The 21,968-nt window shown below is 34.9% G+C and overlaps 1 protein-coding gene across 3 annotated transcripts in view; it reads right to left on the reverse strand.

Annotated features, from left to right (window-relative positions):
* ADK (adenosine kinase) overlaps positions 1-21,968 on the reverse strand; it is an 888,023-nt gene that overhangs the window by 738,329 nt on the left and 127,726 nt on the right. For all 3 annotated transcript variants that reach the window (XM_081158526.1, XM_081158525.1, XM_081158527.1), the window contains exon 4: positions 18,366-18,444. In XM_081158526.1, the coding sequence (XP_081014652.1) occupies positions 18,366-18,444 (79 nt within the window). The remainder of the gene's footprint in view (positions 1-18,365; positions 18,445-21,968) is intronic.

Consider the following 21,968-nt stretch of genomic DNA (forward strand, 5'->3'; position numbering starts at 1 on the left):
CTATTTAAGAGTATGATATTTGTGAGAAATAAAAATAAAAGTGGGTTTTAAAACTAGAAGCACAATTCAAAACTTTCTCAATACATTGTAATATATAAAATTAAATTTTAGGCATTTCCCTGCATCTGTAAAAAGTAAAAATTAGAGTAGATTATTTTTGTGCTTTTCAATTTACGCTACAATTAGCTGTATTTTCTGTATTTGTTGTAATATTGTAATCTATGTTTCTGATACTACTATTCTTAAAGTGCAAAACAATGAATATATAAAATTACATGGCAATGGGAGAATAGAGAAAGAAAACAGATATAAAAACAAGAGGAAGAAAAAGAACATCTAAATAGAAACAAAATATAAATGGGGGTAGATGGCAGAGATCACAGAATACGGGAATAAAAACAATCTGTCCAAAACGTATTTTACCTTTTTGTTTGCTAATGTAAATTAGGTTTATAGTTGGTCTATTAATTTCAGCGCCTCAATATTTTAATTTAAACTCCAGCTAATTTACTGAATCTCTGTTAACCGTTGTAACAGTTTTCACTTCATTCTACTGAGATTTTCCACAACAGAATCAACAAAGACAGTGTTATTTTATTTCCCTATTTTATCAATAAAATATGATGCTGGCATTAGAGTTGAAAAATATATTCTATCATGTTAAGGAAGCATATCTCTATATTTTCATGAATGGATGGTGTTTTAGTTTCTCCAGAGAAGATCCTATTTATTTCTCTCTTGTTTTATTGGTATGTGATCAAAATAATAGATTTTGTAATATTGAACCATCCTTGCAGTCCCAGAATTAACCCTACTTCCCAATTTGGTCACTGACTATTATTAATATGGTACTAGATTCTATTTCCAAATAGTTTACCTGGGATTTTTACAATGGTCATGAATAGTATTAATCTATATACTTTTCCTTTTTGTTTTATGCTTCTTTATTTTTCTTTCTGCTATCCTTGTTGGGTTATGGTATCAATGTGAGACCACCTTGAAAAAAAAAGAATCTAGAATATTTTATTCTCCTATGCTGCTGAATGGTTTAGAATTATCTTAGAATTATCTGTTCCTCGTAGGTTTGGCATATTTTTCCAGTGCAGTCATCTAGGTCTATTACTTTTATGGAGAGGAAGCCCTTTGATAAGATGCTCTGTTTCTTGTATGAGTATTTCTCCATTCAAATTTTCGATCTCATTTTAGAGTTAATTTGGCAATTTATTTCTCTTGGAAAATAGTTCACTTAGTCCCAGTAATTCTATTCCACCCAGAGAAATGTAAACTTTCGATGAGATACCATTTCTTACATGTCATATTGATAAGGAACATTGAATATCTAAATTAGTGAGAATGTATTAAAGCAACCACATTCATTTAGTTCTGGTGGAAATAAAAACTGGTAAAATGTTTATGTGAAGAAATTTGGCAACTTCTATAAAAATTTGCCATGCCTGTGCTTCTTGAGCCAGTAATTCTACTTCTAGTAATAAAATATAAAGATATACTTACACAGACAGAAAATAACACGTATATTAAAATACTCACTGAAGCATCTTTATAAGCCACCTGAATGTCCAAAAATAGAGAACTCGTTAAACAAATAATACTGTCATAGTATGGACTATTATTGCCATGAAAAAGAATTAGCCAGACAGATTTTGTATTGATATGGAACAATCTCCAAAATATATTAACAAAAAGAAATCCAAGATATAAAACTGTGTATACTGTATAACATATGTACATAAACCATATTAATATATTTATGCACATAGTTGTAAAGGGATAGAGAATTTCTGGAAGCATGCACAAGAAACTCATTACAAGAAACACATCTAATAAAAATGAACTGGGCAAATCAGAAAGAATATATGCACCCTATGTTCACAGCAGCGTTATTTACAATAGCCAAGATCTGGAAACAGTGCAACTGCCCATCAGTGGTACATTTATACAATGGAATACTACTTGGCTGTAAAAAAGAAGGAACTCTTACCCTTTGCAACAGCATGGATGGACCTGGAGATTATGATGCTAAGTGAAATAAGCCAGTCAGAGAAAGACAAGTACTATATGATCTCACTAATATGTAGAATCTAATGAACAAAATAAACTGATGAACAAAATAGAACCAGAGGCATGGATACATAGAAGAGACTGACAAATGTAGGAGGGGAGAGGGGTGAAGGGAACTGAATAAGGGAAGGTGAAGGGATTAGCTAAAGTACATGAATAGCCCATGGACACAGACAATAGTGTGGTGAGGGCTAGGGGGTGGAGGGACTGGATGGAGGTGGCAAGAGAGGGGAAATGGGGGGACATCTGCAATAGTGTGAACAATAAAAAATGTAAATTAAAAAAAAGAACTGTGTAAGTGAAGTATAGGCACAGGAATAAAACCTGATTTTTCACTATACACTCTCTGGTACATTTAAAATTCCGGACTTCGTGCATATTAATTAGCTGTTGCTGCCAAACACAGTGACTTAAAACAAGAAACAGAATATTACATAGATCTTATGGGTCAGGTTAAGTTGCAGTGAGTAAGTTGGCCAGGGCTCCAATCATCTGAAGATTTTACTGAAGCTGGCTCCTACACATAGCTAGCATTGTTGGTGCTGGCTGGTGGTGGGAAGCTTTAGTTCTTCCCCACTTGAGACTCTCCATAGACTGACTGTTCTCATGACATAGCAGAGGGCTTTCCCATTATGGGTGTTCCAAAAGAAAACAGTGTGGAAGCAACAATGCCTTTTATGATCTAGCCTTAGAAACAGCACACCATCATTGCCACACATTCTGTTTGCTAGAAACAAGTCACTAAGTCTGACCCATTTTCAAGAGTAGGGAAATTAGGCTCTACTTTTTAAATGAAATGTCAAAGAACCTGTGGGCATACTTTAACCAAAATGTATGTGTTACATTTTGGAAAATAAAAATATTTTTATAATATTAAATCAAAAGACTCACTTAATTCATGGTAGACATACTTTCATCTTTAATCAAAAGGATGATTAAGAATATTGGGAGATTTAAATTTTATGAAATGAAAATACATCTCAATCCAAGATGAACATATGCTGACATCTAAAATCCAACCATAATGTGCTTCTGAGAAGTCACAGTAGGTAGAACAGCAATTTAATAACTATATAACTAAAAATAACTTTAGAAGTGTCTGGGAATCCAAATACAGGACTATTCTGAAATTGGAATTGCCCAGTGCAATTTATCAATGTGTGTCACCTACTTCATATAAAATTTTCATAAAAACGCATAATTTCTAATGATGCTAATTATAATACTGAAATCTAATAACATCATCATAACACTTTTATGTAACATCATTTTACCTACTAGTACATACTATTCATGCCTTTATTTTACACTTTACCCTCACATTCCCACAAGTAGTGTACAAAGAGCAAACTGAAGCACAGGAAGGCTAAGTAAAGCTGCCCAAAGTCATATATTCTAAAACATATCGTTTCCAGAACTGAGCACCACACTCAAGAAATATTCTATCATTAGTCCATTTTACTTTATTTGGAATACTATTTTTACGTTATTTTCCCTAAGATTGTGTTTTGGTGGCTCCGTAAAACTACATGACACAAACGGAATTTACTTTAAAAAACAAAGCAAAATGTTTTCTCTACAAACACATAAAATTCTATGTTGATAAGATATAATGTCCATTTATGATTAAAACACTCGATAAAATAAGTATAGAATGAAAGTACATCTACATAATAAAGGCCATATATCACAAATCCTCAGCTAATATCATACTCAATGGTGAAAAACTGAAAGCTTTTCTTCTAAAATCAGGAACAAGAAAAGGATGTCCACTCTCACCACTCTTACTCAACATAGTACTCTAACTGGGAATGAAGAAGTAAAAGTGTCACTTTTTGCAGATGACAAAATTTTTTATATAGAAAAACTATTAGAAACAATAAAGAATATACAGTAAGGTTGCAGGACGCAGGATACAAAATCAATGAAGAAAAATCCACTGCATTCCTATATACTAACAATGAAATTTCAGAAAAAGAAATTTTAAAAAATTTCTTTTGTAACAGGACCAAAAAGAATAAAATACCTAGAAATAAATGTAACAAAGGATGTGAAGGACCTATATACTAAAAACTTTAAAGCATTATTAAACGAGATTGAGAAAGACACGATAAAATGGAAAGATATCCTGTGTTCATGTATTGGAAGAATCAACATAGTTAAGAGGCCCATAGTACCCAAAGCAATATATAGATTTAATGCAATCCCCATCAAAATCCCAATAACATTTTTTAAAGAACTAGAACAAAAACTCATCAGGTTTGTATGGAACTACAAAAGACCCCAAATAGCCAAAGCAATCCTCAGGGGGAAAAAACCCAAAACTGGATGTATCACACTACCTGACTTCAAACTATTCTTCTGAGCAATGACAATCAAAACAGCATGGTATTGGCAGAAAAACAGACACACAGACCAATGGAACAAAACTGAGAGCCCAGATATAAAACCACATGCATCTGGGCAAAAAATTTTTGACAAAGGAGCCAAAAACAGTGGAAAAAAGAAAGCCTCTTCAATAAATGGTGCGGGAGCCCTGGCCGGTGTGGCTCAGTTGGTTGAGCTTCATCCCATGTACTGATGGGTCACTGGTTCAATTTCCTGTCAGGGCACATAACCAGGTTACGGGTTCAGTGTGTGTATGGGAGGCAACCAATTAATGTTGTGGGACACTATGGAATACTATGCAGCTGTAAAGAAGGATCTCATACCCTTTGGGACGGTATGGATGGACCTGGAGAATATTATGCTAAGCGAAATAAGCCAGGCAGAGAAAGACAAACATCACATGATCTCACTTATATGTGGAATCTAAAGAACCTAATAAACTGATGAACAAAATAGATTCAGTGACATGGAAGCATGGATCAGACTGACGAATCTCAGAGGGAAGGTGGGGGTAGGTCGATGGGTGAGTGGGGAGAGATTAACCAAAGAACTTATATGCATATATGCATAACCCAAGGACACAGACAATAGTGTGGTGAGGGACTGGGGAGGGAAGTGTGTGCGGGGTAGAAAGGCTCAATGGGGAAAAAGGGGACATCTGTAATATTTTGAATAAAAATTAAAAAAAGCCAATCTGAAAAGACTACATACTGTATGAGTCCAATTATATGACATTCTGGAAAAGACAACACTATGGAGATAGTAGGTAGATCAGTGGTTTCCAGAGGTTAGGGGAGTTGGGGAAGAGGGAAGAATAGATGGAACATGGGATTTTTAGGGCAGTGAAAATACTCTGTATGAACTGCAATGATGTCATTATACATCTGTCCAAACCCACAGAACATACAAATACAAGAGTGAACACTGAGGTAACCTGTGGACTTTGGGTGATTATGATGTGTCAGTGTAGGTTCATCAATTGTAACTAATGTATTATGGTGGTATGGAATGTAATAGCTGGGGAGGCTGTGTATATATGAGGACAAAAGATATATGGGAAATGTCTGTACTCTCCCCTCAATTTTGCTGTGAACCTAAAGCTGCTCTAAAAAAATAAAGTCTTCAAAACAAAAAAATAAAATAAATAAAAACATACTTAAAATAAATAAATGGTGCTGGGAAAACTGGAAAGCTACATGCAAAAGAATGAAACTAGACTACAGTTTGTCCCCATGTACAAAATTAATACAAAATGGATTAAAGACCTACATATAAGATCTAAAACCATAAATTGCATAGAAGAAAACATAGGTACTAAATTTATGGACCTTGGACTTAGAGAAGATTTTATGAATTTGACCCCAAAGGCAAGGAAAGTAAAGGCAAAAATAAATGGGAATATATTAAACTAAAAATCCTCTGTACAGCAAAAGAAACCACCAACAAAACAAAAAAGCAACCAGCTGAATGGGAGAAGATATTTGCAAACAACAGTTCCAAGGTAATATCCAAAATATATAAAGAACTCATACAACTCAACGACAAACAATCCAGGAGACCCTGAACAAACACATCTCCCAAGAAGACATATAAATGGCCAACAGATACTATGAAAAGATGCTCAACTTCACTAGCTACTAGGGAAATACAAATCACAACTACAATGAGATACCACCTCACATCTGGTAGAATGGCTGTTATCAACAAGACAAGTAATAACAAGTGTGGGAGAGGCTGTGGAGAAGAAGGACCCTCATTCACTGCTGCTGGGAATGTAAACTGGTAGAGCCACCATGGAAAACAGTATGGAGGTTCCTCAAAATAAAGTAATAGAGTTACCATACGACCCAGCAACCCCTCTTCTGCATATCTACCTGAAAAATGTGAAAACATTTATTTGCCAAGATATATGCACCCCTATGTTCATTGCAGCTTTATTCACAGGAGCCAAGATGTGGAAAAAACCAAAGTGTCCTTCGACAAATGATTAGATAAAGGAGATGTGGTTCATGTATACAGTGGAATAGTACTCAGCCATAAGAAAGGATGAAGTACTGCCATTTGGGACATAGATGGACCTTGAGAATATTGTGCTAAGCAAAATAAGTGAGTCAGAAAAAGCTAAGAACCATATGATTTCACTCGTATGTGGGATATAAAGCTGAAATCATAGACACAGACAACAGTATGGTGGGTACCAGAGGGAAGAATGTGGAAGGTAGTAAAGGGTAAAGGGGAGCCAAATACACGGGGAAGGAAGATGATCTGACTTTGGGTGGTGGGAATACAAAGCAGTACACAGACCATGCATCACAAAATGTACACTTGAAACCTATCCAATCTTATTAACCAACGTCACCTCCATAAATTTAAATAAAAAGAATAAAGATAAATAAAAATAAAATAAAATTACAGGATTATGTGAATACACACACTGACTCACATACACCTGGAACAAAAAAGAAATTATTGTCATTTTCCCCTTTATTTTCCAGTTTCCTAATGTGTTTAGTTTAACAATCAAAATGATTAAAATTTTTAAGGAGTCCTACTGATGCAGATGTGATGGTAAAGCATAAATCTGCCACAGCTTCTTAGATGCCAGGTTTAATGACATGTAGGAAAGTCCAAGAGCAGAGTTTGCTTCTCCACCTACTACACAGTCTCTCCAAAAGTATAAGGTCTGTCAAATCAGAAGCTTTGTACACTGTCCCAAATCCTGTACATTATTTGCAGCCATTGCTGCTATAAAATTAAGATTCATCCCTCAGGGGCCTAAAGGAGATGGTTAAGAATTGATAGTTCCTGCTTTTAAAAAACTGCAACACTGGCTATATTATTAGTGACTATTATCTTTCACATTTAGTAAAATTTTCCTCAGGGTAGGATTGCATCTATAAATTTTGAGAAGGGAAAATGACCCATTTAAAATCATTTAAAGAAGTACTCTATATACTTAAAGTTTTAAAATTTTTCATTATTTAAGGCACATGTCACATTTATATAAATGCTTCAGAGAGACACTACTTTCCGGTTACCCAATATATTTAAATAACCGGCATATCTCAAATATTAGTTTCCTATCCTAGTTATGTTAGTCTACCTGATGAAAATTTCATTTGATTTTTAATTTGAGAGAGTAGGTTACAAATGTTATATAAAACTTAACCCCTACTGGTCAATAAATATAAATAAACACTATTGTTAAGAACTGGAAAGCAATCTGATTTATTTAATGAAACATTTTATTGTAAATGTTCATATTTACAGCAATGGTATGCCATCTTCATAAAGTTAACACCTCAACACCTATTCTTAATATAAATTGTGGAAATACCAGGATTAGAATAATTCTTCCCTACTTTGGAGCACAGACCTTCAACCAAAAGCCAAAATTAAAATCCTCCAAAGAGTTCTCAAATTCTTGATATTGCAGTAGCATATGAAAAAGGAATAAACAAAAGAAAGGAAGAGAAACACCATTTTCAGGGAACATGAATAAATATCTAGAAATTCAAATAAAGTTATTACCTAAAAAGTAACAGAATCAGTAAAGGAATGTTGCATCTGAATACAAAATAACTATATATCTCTCTATGCCTCTCTCTATATCTCTCTCTCTATATCCCTCTGGACTAAATATTTTAGCAATAATTTAAAAGCTTTTGAATCAGAGAGATTTTAGTTTCTAATTTCTCCCTGTGGCAGGGGAGGGCATTGGAGCTGACGATAAAGAGGAGGAGGAAGTGACCAAGACAACTGATGAGAAACATGTTTCCAAATTCTCCTCTCAATGTTGGACTTTACCCTAAGCCCTGTGATACTAGCATCACAATTCAAGAAATCCCTTCTACCCCTTTGTGTTCCTTGTGTTTATTGCAACGAACCATTCTTTCCCATGTGACTAAATGAGACTATGGGTGCCTCCCTTGATTACCTACGAGAAGAGAGTACAGTTTGGAGCAGTTCTTGACTCACTAGCATCCAGAGGCATCAGAGGACACTCTTTATATACTTTTAGTGGCCTAGCCCCCGGAGGCAAAAAAAGAGTCCGATTAGGGTCAAAAACTGGTTCCTACAACATGCTCTGAGGTTTCTATGATACTTATTTAGCTTAAATGTTAACATGAAAACCTAAGAAGAAATATAAGGAAAATTATTGAACACACACTACAGAATTAGGAATGTGCTACGGAAGATAAACACTTATGAAACTGCCTTAAGTGAATAACTAGAGATTAATCATTATCTCCTTCTTAAAAATACTTTTTACAAAGGAATTTACTGTTTCCTTAAATAAAAACTTATTCAGACCATTTAAATTAGTATATAATTAACACAAAAGGCATGTAAACTACATCTTTATATAAGTACCGAAATCAGATACCAAGAGACTAACATTTCCTTTCTTCTACATTCAGTTAACAGCTATCAATGAATAATCCTTATGGACTCCAACCAACCAAATCTTCCAACAACAGTAAATAACAAAGAATTTCCATGTTGCTAACCAAAACTAACTAGCTAACCAAATAAAACATTCAGGAGCTTAGAATAGGATGAAACTTTATTCGACTTCTTACGACCTGTAAGAACCATCCACTGACCAATTTTAGGCCCCACTGCCTTATTTTCTATTTTTGAGAGAATTCATTTTGAGATAAATAGTTGTTAACGGAAGGAAAATCTGGTGTATTTTACTGCTTTAAGTACATTCTTATCAAATTGCTGGAAACTAATTCAATTAATGGAAAATATCTGCCATATACATTTTTCAGAATGTAATAGTAGCTACAATTTATTGAACTGCCATTATGTATAAGTACTGGGCTAGGTATGCTGTTCATATTATGTCATTTAATTCTAACAACACATCATATTGAGTTAGGTACCGTCAAAAAATTTTGTGAAAGCTCAGGTGGGCATGGCTCAGCGACTGAGCATCGACCTAGGATCCAGGAGATCAAGATTCGATTCCCTGTCAGGGCACATGCCCAGGTTGTGGGCTCAATCCCCAGTCCGGGGCATGCAGGAGGCAGCCGATCAATGACTCTCTCATCATTGATGTTTCTCTCTCTCTCTCTTCCTTCCTCTCTCTGAAATCAATTTAGTGGTTTCCATGAAGTCCTTTAAGAAAGAGAGAAAAATCTCCAGTAAGGAAATCAGGAATTTCCCATTAGAACACCTGGGTTCTAACTCTGCTTTGCTTAGTTTACCCACCGTGGCATTTTTGTCTCTCTTATTTAATCAGAATCCTCATCATTGAAACAGAGGCATATCATCCCCTCTGCCTCAGAGGCTGTTGTGAATATACAATGATTGAGAGTGTATAGAGTAGTATAAAAAGGATTGCAAAGAGGTAATAAAAAAAAAGTAGGCTAGGTTTAAGAAAACCAATAGTGAAAAAGAAAACCAATAGTAAAAAAAGAAAAAGAAAACCAATAGTAAAAAAAAAAACACAAAAAAAAATCAATAGTTCCAGTGTGGGAAAAGAAAACAATTCACCACTGGCCTTAATGTAGTAATCAATTTTTCAGAGAGCCAACACAGGAACAGACCTACCAGACAAAAAATACACACTATAATGAGATATAATAAATAACTATAGAGCAAACTGATGGAGTAGGCAGCTCCAAACTCTTTCCACAGAAACATAAAAAACAACCACCATCAAGCAGACCAACATGTGTATAATAGAAATCCAGAAGGAAAAGAGAAAATATAACATATTTGAAGATATGATGGCCAAGAAGCTCAATGAACTCCAAGGAAAATAAACTCAAAGAGATCCACAGCAACACTTGACCAAAGTATCAAAAGACAAAAGAATCTTAAGAAAAACAGAAGTGACCTGTCCTGTGTAAACGCCCCTCAATGAGATTTAATGCTAGTTTCTCAGCAGAAACCATGGAGGCCAGAATGCAGTAAGACAACATATTTATAGTACTAAAAAGAAAGGAACTGTCAGCCATGAGTTCTGTATCTGGCAAAACTTTATGAATTAGATAAGAATTATAAATCTGTGTTAATGGGCACACAATAAAGATGTAATCAGTGATAATAACAATATAAAAGGGGAGATGGAAATATAAAAGAAGAGAGTATTTGTATTGTATTGAAACTGAGTTGGTACTAATCAAACCAGGTTGTTATGAATTTAGAATGTTCACTGTAATCCTCAAAGCAACCACTAAGAAAACAACTAAATCACATACAGTAAGCACTCAATGCTGTCAACAGGTTCTGGGACTTTACACAAAATGACATATAACAAAACAAATTTTGCCATAGACTAGTTGATATAAACAGGAGTTAAATTTCTATGGCATCTCATCAACAGGGCACATGCCCGGGGTTGTGGGCTCGATCAATGACTCTCTCATCATTGATGTTTCTATCTCTCTCTCCCTCTCTTTCCCTCTCTCTGAAATCAATAAAGATATATTTAAAAAAAAAAACACAAAAAAAAAGATATGGTAGCAAAAATAATAAATACATCCAAATAAGTACTTGCCATGGTCTGAATTGTGCCCTCCCAAAAGTCAAGTTGGAACACTAACACCCAGAGAAAACAACGCGAAGAAGTAGCAAGAGGAGAGGACTTAGAAATAAAACAAAGCTGCTGACACCTTGATCTTGGACTTCTAGCCTCCAGACCCGTAAGAAAACAAATTTCTCTTGCTTAAGTCACCCATTCTGTGGTGCTGCTATGGCAGTCCAATCAAACCAACATGGTACTTATTTGAAATTATATATTATTCTGTATTATTTACTTTTCTGTTACATAAGTGTTATTACTTGAACAAAACAACAGAAATAGTTGATAGTGGTAACTATTAATAATTAAAAGTAGGATTAAATAAAAAGTATAAGAAATCATAACAATCGTTATTAATGTTTCTTTTGTTAAAATACATATTTTATACAACTTATTTTAACTTTTCTTAACTCTTTACTGGATACTTAAATTTTATAGGTCATATGTGTATTCTTTTTTTTTTTTTTTTTAAATATATCTTTATTGATTTCAGAGAGAGGAAAGGAGAGGGAGAGAGAGAGACAGAAACATCAATGATGAGAGAGTCATTGATCGAGCCCACAACCCGGGCATGTGCCCTGACCGGGAATCGAACCCTGATCGCCTCGATCCTAGGTCAACGCTCAACCGCTGAGCCACACCTGGCCGGGCTGTATTCTAATCTTAACATATATAAATGTAATATTTTTAAAGAGTAAGTACAATTGGGTTAAACAGATATTACCAATGTTTAGTAAAAAATAACATTTTTCTTTTTGTCCCATGAAATAACATAATATTTTTACTCTTTGTGTTTCCTTTCCAATACTACTTCTCTGAACTGACTGGAACCATTAGGACATCCTTCTTTTATATGTGGTAAAACAATATAGTTAAATATGCATTTCACATTGACTTACAGCTCTGCTCTTATCAAGTCCACATTCTTGGTGTTATTCCAAATGTGATGACATCAAGCTAAATATCCTTTCAACCAAAGCATTTGAGCGTGGAATACTTAGGATTTTACTTACTAGCAACAGCTGGTATTTAGATATATAAGAATTAGTTTCTAGCTCTACAAAATATCCATCTACCTTGAATCTAAATGCTTGTTTTGATATCCAATTGTTTATCAATCATGTCCTTTCTGTTTATAGATTCCTTAGATATGCTATCCATCCCTAAAATGAACTATCATTTCAAAACACTACGAAGCACCTTGGTAATTTCAACTTGTGCTGTCAAAATTGGATTCCAAAGAAGTTGAGAAGGCCTTATTTAACTTGCCTGCCCTTTTGTGGTGACCTTTCCCCCCCCACTTAAGTTATAAAGTAATCATATTACACAAAAAATTAGTCATTTGTTTGTTGTATGAGATTTTTCGAGCCTCCTTATGGCCTATTCAAATGTCATCAAACACTCTAGAAGAAATGGCATATAAATTTCAGTTTTCCTGTAATCTTTTGCTCCATTTTCATTTTTTATATATTACTGAATGAGACAAAGACATTCTTCTTATCTCACATTTAAAAAATATTTTACTGCCAGACATCTTATCTAAGTCCAGCAACAACTACAGCCATGTGCCTAAAGGCACATGCCCAAGGATGCTATCTCCCTCCATATCTTTAAAATAAAAAATCACATTAAGTACATCTATAAATTTTGAGAAAATTGAAAAGTGACCAAAACGTTCACTAGGAAAGCATCAATAACGCAGGTAAGCAGATCAGACCCCCCTTTCCAGACTGTTGAATATAAGGTATGCAGGATATTTAGGAGATAAGAACTTTTTATTTTCGTTAATAAGAAGTTTACACTGAATGGAATTTGCCAAAATTTAAATTTGTACTCTGTCAAATATGCAAATGAAAAAAGACCAGAATTACACTTGGATGTGATATCTACAATATTTTATTTTATGTTGCCTGTGGTTTCATTAAAATCTTCAAGGACATCATTTAACAAATCAAAATACCTAAGAACTAATGGAAACAGTTTCTTGCTGACATGATTTACCACATCACTTAATATATCAAAGTATGATTGTTGGTAAGATCTGTAGAATGAGCTCCACATTGTAAAGTGTTGAACTTTACTTTCCATATTATATTCAGTTCATATTTCACAGAGATGATGACTTTTGCAAATAATGTCCCCTTTCAATGTTTCCGCATATTTTTCCATAGCTACCATGTAAGTTATTGTTAAACTACTGAACAAGGGGAAATCTACCTAATCCTGATGTGGTATGCGGGAATTACCTTGAAGCACTGTTAGCCTCCAAGTACATAAGCAAGCAAGCTATCCTAGAGGTCACCGAACAGAAAGGGCCTACCAACCAAATTAAGATATGAAATCACAGATTTACCCATTTAAGACACACTGCAAGAAGCAAAGGAAAGAGCTGGTATAAGTTAACACTTTAGGGTGCAATCAAGTACTATAAGGACCATACTACCTGAATGTTCAAATGTCCTGCCTCGCTCTTCGCCTCATCAACCTTTCCTAGTGATGATGGTGTGGTTATGAAAATACGGTCACAATATGAGCAAGGGGGCACATAACTAGTGCTTAGGAACAAAGAAGTGTACTCACTTGCTCTCTGGGAAGGATTCAAAGGCAAAGATGTTAAAGTTTGGGAAATAGCCTGCTGAAGAGTCATGGTTTTAATTGCCTTTCCTGGGTACAGTGCATGTGGGGCCAGAATTAGAACATACTGTCAGTAACGAGTGATCAATCTGAGGGTGATATAATTGTCAGCCCAGCGGTACATGATCATGATATGGTCTGTCTAGTCCGTTCTATCTATGAGTAATAATCTTGTTTGTTACAACAGTTTTTCTTTCTTCTACCTTTAGCAGTCGTACAGGTTACAAACTTACTTGCTATTAATATTTAACACATCTTATCAAGTTTGCCTGTTTCCCAAGCTATTTGCTTATTTATTATCTATATGTATAATATCCTGTGAGTTTTGCCTGATTTTTATAAGCTACCAATTTACTATCTATGAATTTCATCCATCCTGTTTGTTTTTCTTATCTTTATGTAAAAATTTAATATTTTAGATCTACAGTTCACAGACACTCAGTGTACTTCTATTGGGCTAATATTTTTGCCCAATGTTTGCTTCTTTAATAATCTACAGTGATAGAGAAAATAGAAAGCTGTAACCCAGCTGTTTTCTGGGGTGAAGGATAACTCAAATAGATGAGAAAAGAAGACAATAGCCCCAAAACAACCAATCAAACACTCTAACATTAACAAAACACAGCACTTTCCCTGGTCGGCTGGTCCTGTCAACTCCTTTGCCTAGACTTTTTAGACAGCTTTAAGCCCAGTTTCAATGTCCTCATTCATTCACCACATTAGATACAACTAAGATTATTTTAGAATTGTTACCTCTAAGGCTCTGAATAGTTTTTTCAGATTTTACTCAAAATTTACTCAAAATATAGGTAACCTAATACAATGACTAAAACAGCAGATGCTCAACGTACAAAGTACAATCTGCTTTATGTACAATGGAATCAATTCTTCCTATTAATGACTGCCAATGAAAATCTGAGAAATCCTCCTTCTAAATGAATATTTTTCAAACTGTGTGGTTATCCTAGTCATAAATCACAAGTTGGCAATTATGTAGTTGGCTCATCAATCAGATGGAAAGGAAAAGTACTCTCAAAATATTAGGGGAGCTGAAAAGCTAAACAAGATGTTCAGTTGAGGGCTAGATTGAAATAAATATTTTTAAGTGGACGAGAGCCACAAACCAGATTGTTCTGTCCATGAATGGGTAAATGTAAGTTTTGTTAAAATAAAGAGAACTCAGAAAAAAATGGGGAAAGCACCCAACCATAGTGGTTTCCAAACTTTCTTTAAAAAGTACTATAACTTTTTTTAACATTCATTATCTCATTAAGCCTTACAACTTCCATCTGAGATAGGATTTGAACTCCACATTACATATGAAAGGCCCAGAAAAGTTGAATAAATTGATCACGGTTTCATAGCCAGTAAAGTGACAAAGCTTGAACTTAAACACAGTTCTAATGGAGTCTCATGATCCCAAGATCAAGCCCATGTTCTTGTTATGCTGCCTCACTGATTGCTGAATAAGCAAATGAAATCTATAGATGAATCACGCTGATATCATTCCCTACTAAAGCATTTCTAGAATCTATTTTTTACTTTGTAATTGTGCTAAAATAGACATAACACAAAATTTACCTTTTTAATCATTTTTTAAATTCTCACCTGAGGATATATATATATTTTAAATGTATCTTTATTGATTTCAGAGAGAGAAAGGGAGAGGGAGAGAGAGATAGAAACATCAATGATGAGAGAGAGTCATTGATCGGCTGCCTCCTGCATGCCCCTGGGCTGGGGATCAAGCCCACAACCTGGGCATGTGCCCTGACTGGGAATCGAACCATGATCTCCTGGATCCTAGGTTGATGCTCAATTGCTGAGCCACGCCCGGCTGGGCCTGAGGATATTTTTTTTGCATTGCTTTTCAGAGAGAGAGAGAGATGTGAGAGAGACACATCGACTGGTTGCATCCCACACGTGCCCTAACTGGGCCAGGATTGAGCCTGCAACCATCCTAATGGGTGTGAGGTGGGCAGTAGAACTTTTAAAACCTAACATATAAAATAGAAAAAAGGACAAATGCTCTGCCTTTAAAGCAAAAAAATCTAGAACAAATCTAGCATTACCCTTGCCTCCTTATGATAGTCTCTGAAAGACTCCACAAAAAGTTTGAAAATAAAATCTTAGGAAATAGACTGATAAACTGCAGGGGAGTGGGGCTTCAAGTTGGGTAGAGAAAAACTGCTATTCGGGGTATCTCTTTCAGTTTTCCTAGTTCAAATTTAAAAAAGGACATGAAATAGAAATCCTACTGAGAAAATGGGAATTACTGTGATTCAACTAGGAATAGAACATCACGTTAGAGGTGTACTTGGGAAGATATACAGTTTTGCCTTCAAGTTTCCAGAAACTGAAGAAATCACATGTATACCATGTGAGTACTGATATATTTTTATTCTGGTTCTTCTAGATTTGTCTTTTAGGGGTAGAGAGGATTGCTCTCATAACATTATACTGTACTTAAGAGTTTACAGTTCTCTCTCTCCACCCCAACAACCCTACCCCTAAATACATTTTCACTATAACAAAAGCTTCAACAGTGTGGACCAAGTCGATTATTAGCTTTTGTATCACCAACATCTAACAGACTACCTGGCACACAGTACGAACTTAATAAATGACAAGGAATAAAGAAAAGGAAATTTCTTGTACATGCTGGCTGAGCTGAACCAAAATGAACTGCTCTCCATATGATATAAAAGAAAGATGGCTAGTCTGGCAATCAGGATAAGAGTTCAACTACAAATATATCACTAATAAAATAAAAATATTAGATGAGCCACTCAAAACTTTAAATTCCATTTACTTCCTTGCTAAAGATAGGAGCAAATAAAGCATTACTAGAGTACGCTGCTATAATGCACATGAAGTATTATAAAAACTGCAAAATAACAACAGTTGGACTATGATTATTTTATTAATAAGGCCAGTATCAGGTAGAAATCCAATGCGGGTCTTGATATTAATTATATAAGTAATAAACTTTGGGGAGGTAGAAGTTAATGAAAATGCTCAAGAAAGAAGAGAATTTACTAGTGGACAGCTAATAGTCTCCCAGATCTGTAAAGAGAAACAACTGAAGAGATAGTAGAATATGTTTTGACAGACTAAGGCTTTTAAAAAGGTATCTGTTAAAGAAAGAATTGTGTCCCTGCCCTGAAATTCGTATGTAGAAACCCTAAACTGGCAACTGTCTTTGGAGATAGGGCCTTTCAGGAAATAATTAAGTTAAATGAGGCCCTAAAGGTGGGGCCCTTATTCAATAGGACTGGTGCCTTTGTAAGAGGAAGAAACACAAGAGATGTCTGTCCATATGGGCACAGAAGAAAGGTCATGTAAAAACACAGTAAGAAGGCAGCCATCTACAAGCTAGGAAGGAGACCTCTCCCAAAACCAACCCTGATGGAACCTTGATCTTGGCCTTCAACCTCTAGAACCGTAAGAAAATTAATTTCTCCTTTAAGCCACCCAGTCCATGGTATTTTGTTGTGGCAGCCTGAGTGAACTAATACATTATCCTTTTTCTGTTAACCTGAGCTCACAAAATAACCAGCAGGATGTTCTACAAAAACAATAGAAATCAATTGACAAACAGACTCCTCAGGCCACTGCAAACAAATAGCCACCTTAAAGATTAATTTTATAATCTAAAATATTTTAACACAACAATTAAACATGAGTTTTTTCAGTATGCAGGAAAATTACACTGTGTGTCTAAATCAACTAAGATTTTGTTCAAAAAATAGAAACTGTTCAACTTTTGTCAATTTTCCACTTCTCCAGTCCTTACAGTTAATAAAATTCAAAGAAAAAGCATTAGTCGATGAAATATAAAAAATGACCCTAGTCTATCAGAACTCACCTGTAACTACAATGAGTGGGGTTTTGAGCTACCTTTTAAATTGCAAACGTAAGAACCAGAGGTATGTAAAGCTTTTTTCAGGTCCTTCATAATCAGGATTTTAAACAGAACACTAACCTGCTCATGCAAGATTAGGTTAGGCTGGTGACTTGAAGGGAATATGTCAGATAAGCTTATCCAATTACCCATTGGAAGATACAGACATGGGTATAGATACAGACATAGAAATGTATACATACATACAAATTTAGGTATGTACATGTGCATATAAAACATACCCAGATACAGACACACAGATAATTAAATACAAATCATGCCTATATTTATGTATACGAATATGTACGTATCTATATGTACACAAGAAAACTTGTGTATCTTATTATAGAAATGTATTTTCTAAGCACTATATAAAATGCAGAAGCCATAAAGTTTAATTATATTAAAAAAAACTAAAAACTTCAGCACAGTAAAAGCCACTATAAGCAGAGTTAAAGTACAAATAAGTAATGCTTTCAACTTATAGAATAAAAAGCTATACTATCCATAGTATGAGGAATTTCTATAAACTAGTAACATGAAAAATTATAAAACAGTCAAAAAACTTGACAATCAAGAAAGAAAAAATGTAAATGAACAATAAACACGTTAAAAAATGTTCAAACTTACCCATAAATAAATACCAATTAAAATAAAGTAACTTTTGTTGATTAGATGAAAAATCACTGCTAAAATCCTAATTCAAAACAAACAAAACCATTCTATAGCAACAAAATATAGATTTGAACACTTATGCAATGACCAAAAGTCTAGAATCATTTTAAATCCATTTCTTTACAACTTTAAAAATAATTAACCAACCTGGGCCACTTTAATTGAATTCTGGGTAGAACCACCAGCATGATATTCAACTTTGAATTTTTTTACAAGTTCATTAAACCTGTAAGGAAACCACAGTAGAAAAAGTAAGTTAGCATATGTCAGTTGTCACAATGCAAAGTTTTCTGATTAGAAGCACATTAAATAGCAATTAGTAGGATTTTTTGAATTATATAATTATGATACATAAATGAATTAAAATGCTATATAAAAACTTTGCTAAATACCCATACTTAAGATATGTATTATGTAAATGTACAACTATAAGAATTTAAAATATGTAGGCTTTCCATTATTAATCATTAAACTAAAGAAATAAAAATTCATAATTATAAGCAATGCATATTTTCCTACATTAATTGTTGACCTCTAGAATCCTTATAAATGTATACTCTAGTAAGTTTAAAAAGTGTTAGATATTATGAGGACTAATGGTTTATAATTTAAAGAATCAGGAAACTACATTGGGTTGTATGATTCTAGGTAAGTTGGCTGGTGACAATTTTTGTATCTGATGAATAAAGGCACAGAGAGAGATGATCTAAGCTTTGATGCCTCATTATTTTGGCATCTGATAAAAGCTAACTTCTCTCTAGGAAAATACATATATTCACTATACATTAACTTTTCACACAAGATGATCCATGTACACCCCTCCTATTACACACCCTCAGCCAAGGGATTTTGGACACTGATTGCAATAAGGGTCAAATTAGATGGCATTTACTAATCTGAATCACAAGTCAGTATTTCCTACTACATATCTCTAAGATGTGAGTAGAATATTCAAGGAAGATTTCCATCTTGAAAATATTTTCAAAACTTGAAGTATAGAAGTAGATCCTACTATTCAAGTGAAACATTTCACAGAACTTCAAAATATATGTATATTAAAAAAAGACAGATAAATTCAGAGACGGTTAGACTTGGGGTAGAAAAAATGGAGTTACAGCCAGTCCCATACTCCAATTGCCTTGGGATTCCATCTGTAAAACCTGCTCAGAACTTTGACAGCAACATTTGTATACCACTAATACTACTAATGTAATAACAGCAGAGGAGGCCAAGTACACAGGACACAGATACATATATATAGGTGGATGGTTTGGGTAGTTTACAGGAAGTTCTCCTCTAATTACTTTATTAACTAGGTATTAGCTAAGAGTGATGTTAGAGATTGGAGGAGAAAGGGGGGTGAATGGACAAAGTAAACACAGAGTGACCAATTGCTAGGTTCATGTTAGGTCCTTCCACTTTCAAAAGCTAATTCCTCCAAAGGCTTTGAATCACATTTGTAGTGGGTTGAATGGTGTCCTCCAAAAATATATGTAAGCCCAGAACCTGTGGATGAAACCTCATTTAGAAAAAGAGTCTTTGAGGATATAATCCTCCCTCCTCTATTACCATGAGTGGGCCCTAAATCCAATGGCAAGTCTTCTTATAAGAGACAAAAGAGAAGACACAGAGCAGAAGGGCAAGTGAAGACGGAGGCAGAGATACTGATGTGGCCATAAGTGAAGTAAGCCAAGGAATGCTAACACCGCCAAAAGCTAGATGAGGCAAGAACGGATCTCCGCTGAGGGGACCAGCTTCTCTGTGCTGAAACAGGTCAGTAGCCCACTGATTGGGATGTCATCTGCATTAAAATTGAGGTGCTATTAGTGAGAGGGAATCTACTGCTAAACCCCACTGATTATTTTTCCTCTCAGAGGGGGAAAAAAATCCTTCTGAACTGCATATCCTCCCATTTCTTACAGGAAAAACAGTTCCATTATAATCTTATAGTACCACTGTCACAAATGCAGTCCATCGCTGACCAAAATGTCATTATGCAGTACATGACTGTATTTATAAAGTGAACACCTATGTAACCATCACCAATAGACAGATAGTGATATATAGATAGTAATATATAATGAGCTTGACCATTCATTTTTTAAAATTTATCTTTATTGATGAAAGTATCAGAGATATCCCCCGCTTTTTCCCCATTGACCCCTCCACCCCATGTCTGCCACCCCCCAGGCCTTCACCACACTATTGTCTGTGTCCATGGGTTATGCATATATGCATATAAGTTCTTTGATTGATCTCTCCCGACCTTCTCCCCCACCCCCGCCTTCCCATGAGATTCATCGGTCTGTTCCATGCGTCTATGTCTCTGGATCTATTTTGTTCCTCAGTCTATTTTGTTTATTAGATTCCACATATGAGTGAGATCATGTAAAACTGAATCAGGAAGAATCAGAAAACCTGAATAGGCCAATAACAACGGATGAAATCGAAGCAGCAATAAAAAAACTCTCAGCAAACAAAAGCCCTGGTCTGGACAACTTCACAGGGGAGCTTTATAATTCTTTAAGTTGTAGGGTTAGATAGTTTACTAAAAATTTTTCTTGCTTTTTGAGGTAGGCCTGCAGTGCTACGAACTTTCCTTTTAGTACTGCTTTCACCGTGTCCCACAGATTTGGGGTTGTTGTGTGTTCATTTTCATTTGTTTCCCAGAAGTTTTTCATTTCTTTCTTAATCTTATTGGTAACCCATTCATTGTTTAATAACAACATGCTATTTAGCCTCCATGTGTTTGAATGTTTTTACTGTGTTAATTTCTAATTTCATGCCATTGTGAACTGAGATGCTTGATATGATTTCAATCTTCTTGAATTTGTAGAGACTAGTTCTGTGTCCTAACATGTGGTCTATCTTTGAAAATGACCGGGTGCACTTGAAAGCATATTCTGCAGCTCTGGAGTAAAATGTTCCATAAATATCAATTAAATCCATCTGATCTAGTTGTGCCATTTAGTCACTGTTTCTGTGTTGCCTTTTTATCTGGAACATCTATCCAGTGAAGTCAGTGGGGTGTTAAAGTCCACGACTACGACTATATTGCTGTTGATCTCTCCCTTAAAGTCCTTAAGGTTATTACTAATAGGTCCTTATTTATTGCCATTTTAATTCTTTATGCCTATGTTTCTCTATTTCTTATTATTATTACAGCAGTCCCTTTAACATTTTTTGCAACGCTGGTTTGGTGGTGATAAACTCCTTTAGCCTTTTCTTGCCTGGGGAGCTCTTTATTTCACCACCTATTTTGAATGATAGTCTTGCTGGATAGAGTAGTCTTGGTTTCAGAATCTTGTTTTGTATTACCTTGAATACTTCATGCCATTCCATTCTGGCCTGTTGAGTTTCTGATGAGAAATCAGCTGACAGCTTTATGGGAGCTCCTTCGTAGATAACAGATTAATTTTCTCTTGCTGCCTTTAATATTCTCTTTGTCTTGAATTTTTGGCATTTTAATGATCATGTGTCTGGGCATGGACCTCTTTGGATTCTTCTTGCTTGGGACTCTTTGTGCCTCCTGAACTTGTGTGACCTTTTTCCTTGACCAGGTTAGGGAAGTTTTCTGCCATCATTTCTTCAAACAGATTGTCAAACCCTTACTTACTATCGAACTCCTCTAGCATTCCTAAGATGCGAATATTGTTACGTTTTGTGTTGTCCCACAGCTCCCTTAGACCATCCTCCTGTTTTTTTTGTTTTTTCTTTTTGGATCTCTGATTGAGTGATTTTTTCTACCCT

Source organism: Miniopterus schreibersii, assembly GCF_964146895.1.
Source record: "Miniopterus schreibersii genome assembly, chromosome: 14".
NCBI classification, from domain to species: Eukaryota; Metazoa; Chordata; class Mammalia; order Chiroptera; family Miniopteridae; genus Miniopterus; species Miniopterus schreibersii.